The sequence below is a fragment of the Carya illinoinensis genome, chromosome 15 (genome assembly GCF_018687715.1).
Source record: "Carya illinoinensis cultivar Pawnee chromosome 15, C.illinoinensisPawnee_v1, whole genome shotgun sequence".
NCBI lineage: Eukaryota > Viridiplantae > Streptophyta > Magnoliopsida > Fagales > Juglandaceae > Carya > Carya illinoinensis.
In genome coordinates this window covers 44750143-44753238 of record NC_056766.1, presented here as the reverse complement: position 1 = coordinate 44753238, position 3096 = coordinate 44750143, and the positions used below count along the sequence as shown (strand labels likewise).

General features: G+C 44.2%; 1 protein-coding gene across 1 annotated transcript; it reads right to left on the bottom strand.

Annotated features, from left to right (window-relative positions):
* Positions 1 to 1607: 1607 nt before the first annotated feature.
* LOC122297007 lies at positions 1608 to 3096 on the bottom strand. The gene is made up of 2 exons (XM_043106795.1): positions 2916 to 3096; positions 1608 to 2785 (listed from the first exon to the last, which is right to left on the bottom strand). The coding sequence occupies exons 1-2, from the start codon at positions 3094 to 3096 to the stop codon at positions 1608 to 1610; spliced, it is 1359 nt and encodes a 452-aa protein (XP_042962729.1).

Genomic DNA, 3096 nt, shown 5'->3' with positions numbered 1-3096 from the left:
AAATCCTAACCATAAAATCAATCAATTATCATCTAATTTGACGGCAAAATATTCTAACTTATCTAAGACCCTCTCTCGAGTAGAATTAGAATTACTCAACCTATGATAACTCGCGATATGTCTATGCAAATTTAAAAGCATTTGAGAACATTAAGATTAATAATATTATACATAGGCACATTCCTGTCTTTCGTTCAATTCATGCATACATCATACGAAGCTAAACGACATGCATCATCTCTCGAATCAACATGCAAAACAAATCATTCAACTATTGGCCAAATAATTGAAGGCATTAAACTCAATGATGTATACCCAAAAGGAATGATAAAATTATGATCACAATGAAATAAGATCCAAGATTGTCATGGAGAGGCTACATTGTAGGCTTAGCAATAGAGATTAGTTCATAATCTAATCAAAACAAACCATAATAATTCTAGAATTCATAATGAGAATTATACAAAGAGAAGATTAAAGAGTTAAGAAAGAAACTCTATGTAGATCAAGAATCTCTATCGTTGATGAACTCCAATTTTGCAGATTTTCGACCTCCTGCTTGAAGCGTCTTTTCATCCTTCAAGATGTTCATAGATAGTGATGTCGCAAACATTGAAAAAATAAATAAAGATAAGGGATGTTTAAATTAATAAACACTACAAGAATTATTGATAAAAAATTTTCAAGTGCTCTGCGTTCCATGGGTGCAGCAGTTCCTTGCCCTCGCTGTCCTTCAATCTGTACGATCCAAGTCGGTTGTTGGCTACTGCTAGATAAGGACCTTCCCATCGGGGTCCCATTTTCCCCTCGCTTTGGGTAGTCACCCCGCTTTTCTTCAAAACCAGGTCGCCCACTTTAAAGGTCCTGGGCCTTACTCTTTTGTTGAAGTATTGCGCAGCTTTTCTCTTTTTCTACAGCATCCGAGCCTCAGCTATCCTCTTTCTTCTTCAAGTAAGTCGAGGTATTCTTCTATCTTTTTGTCATTCTGGGTACCCGAGAAATGGCTCATTCTGTAGGTTGGCAGCCCTACTTCCACTACTGTAATCGCCTTGCATCCGTACGCCAGCGTAAATGCGGATTCCCCTGTCGGAGTTTTTGCCGAAGTTCTGTACACCCAAAGTACCCCTGGGATCTCGTCTGCCCAATCTCCTTTCTTCTCCACGACCTTTTTCTTGAGGATTGAGAGTAATGCCTTATTTGTTGCCTCAGCTTGACCATTTGCTTGGGGATGGCCTGGGGAGGAGTACTTTACCTTGATCCTTAACTCCGCTCACCATTCTCGGTAGTGATCTGAGTCGAACTGGCGCCCATTATCAGTTATAATACTCTGAGGAATTCCAAACCTACAAATGACATTCTTTCACAAGAATTTTGTCACGACTTTGCCTGTGATCGTTGCTAACGGCTCTGCTTCTGCCCACTTTGTAAAATAGTCGACGGCGACTATCATGAATTTAACACCACCCGGAAGGGTCTCACCAGATCTACCCCCCACTGGGCGAATGGCCATGGCACTGTTATTGATGCTAATTCCTCCAGAAGGGCATGAGGTATAGGCGCGTAAGTCTGGCATTTTGCACACTTCTTGGCAAACTCCCGTGCATCCTTCAGATCATTGGGCCAGTAGTATCCTGGCCGATCGCTTTCCTGGCCAAGGTTCTTCCCCCACTGTGATTTTCAAATATCCCCTCGTGTATCTCGGCTAAGACATGTTGTGCTTCTTGTGTGGAGATGCATTGTAGTAAAGGGACAGAGAAGCCTCTTTTATAAAGGATTCCGTCGATGAGTAGGAATCTTGCCGCCCTTTTCTTTATCTTTCTCATCTCTTCTTTTGCTTCCGGCAATCTTCCTTCATCCAAGTAGTCCACTATACTGTTCGCCCAATCTGGGGTGCCTGACCCCAGGACTCCTACCTCAATGCCCACAGCTGGGACCTCGATGACCCTTCTCTCGACTGGCCATGGTAGGGGTACCTCCTCCCCTCCTGATGCTGCCCGTGCCATTCTGTCTGCGACTTCGTTGTCCGCCCTTGGTATCTGAGTTATAGCGAAGTATGAGAAAAGATCGCGTATCTCCCAAACTCGTCCCAAGTATTTCCTTAACTTTTCGCCCTTAGTAGCGTACAGGCCCAAAACCTGATTTACTACCACTTGTGAATCCAACCTGGCTTCTACTTCAGTTGCCCCGATTTGGGCGGCTACAGATAACCCCGCTATCAGTGCTTCATACTCAGCTTCATTGTTCATTATCTTAAATGCCAGTGTGACCATGTAATACCATTTCTGGCCATCAGGGCTCAGCAAATGTATCCCCAGGCCTCCGCCTAGCCGGTAGGACGACCCGTCTATGAACAATATCCACGGCTTCCCTGATGGCGTTATTACCTGTTCTTGGGGAAAGTCTGAGAATTCTGCTAAAAAATCTGCCATTGCTTGACCTTTAATGGCTTTCCTTGGCTCGTACTCTATATCGAACTCACTCAGCTCAATTGACCAACCTATCAGCCTCCCTGTACAATCTAGCTTCCTCAGTATTTTCACCAATGGAGCCTCTGTCAGTACCTTCACTACGTGGGCCTGAAAATAAGGACGGAGTTTCCTAGCTGCCACTATCAAGGCAAATGCCAACAACTCAATTCGAGGGTATCTTGCCTCTGCTCCTCTGAGTGCTCGACTCACGTAATACACCAAATGTTGCACGGCTTCTTCTCCTTTATAAGGATGGCGGATACAGCATGCGGGGAGACCGCTAGATACATGTAGAGCATGTCTCCCTTTTCTGGTTGCTTTAAAAGGGGCAGACTAGCCAGATACTGTTTTAATCTTTCAAATGCTTCATCGCACTGCTCATTCCAAGGATGCATTTTCTGCAATAATTGGAAGGGGAGGCACTTGTCTATTGACCTGGCTATGAACCTTCCAGGGCTACCACTCTCCCCGCCAGTTGTTGAGTCTCGTTTAGATTTTTTGGCAGCTTCATATTGGTTATGGCTTCTATCTTATCTGGAGAAGCTTCAATTCCTCTCTCCGATACAATGAAGCCTAAGAATTTCCCTGATTGGACCCCGAAAGCACATTTCGATGGGTTCAGTCTCAT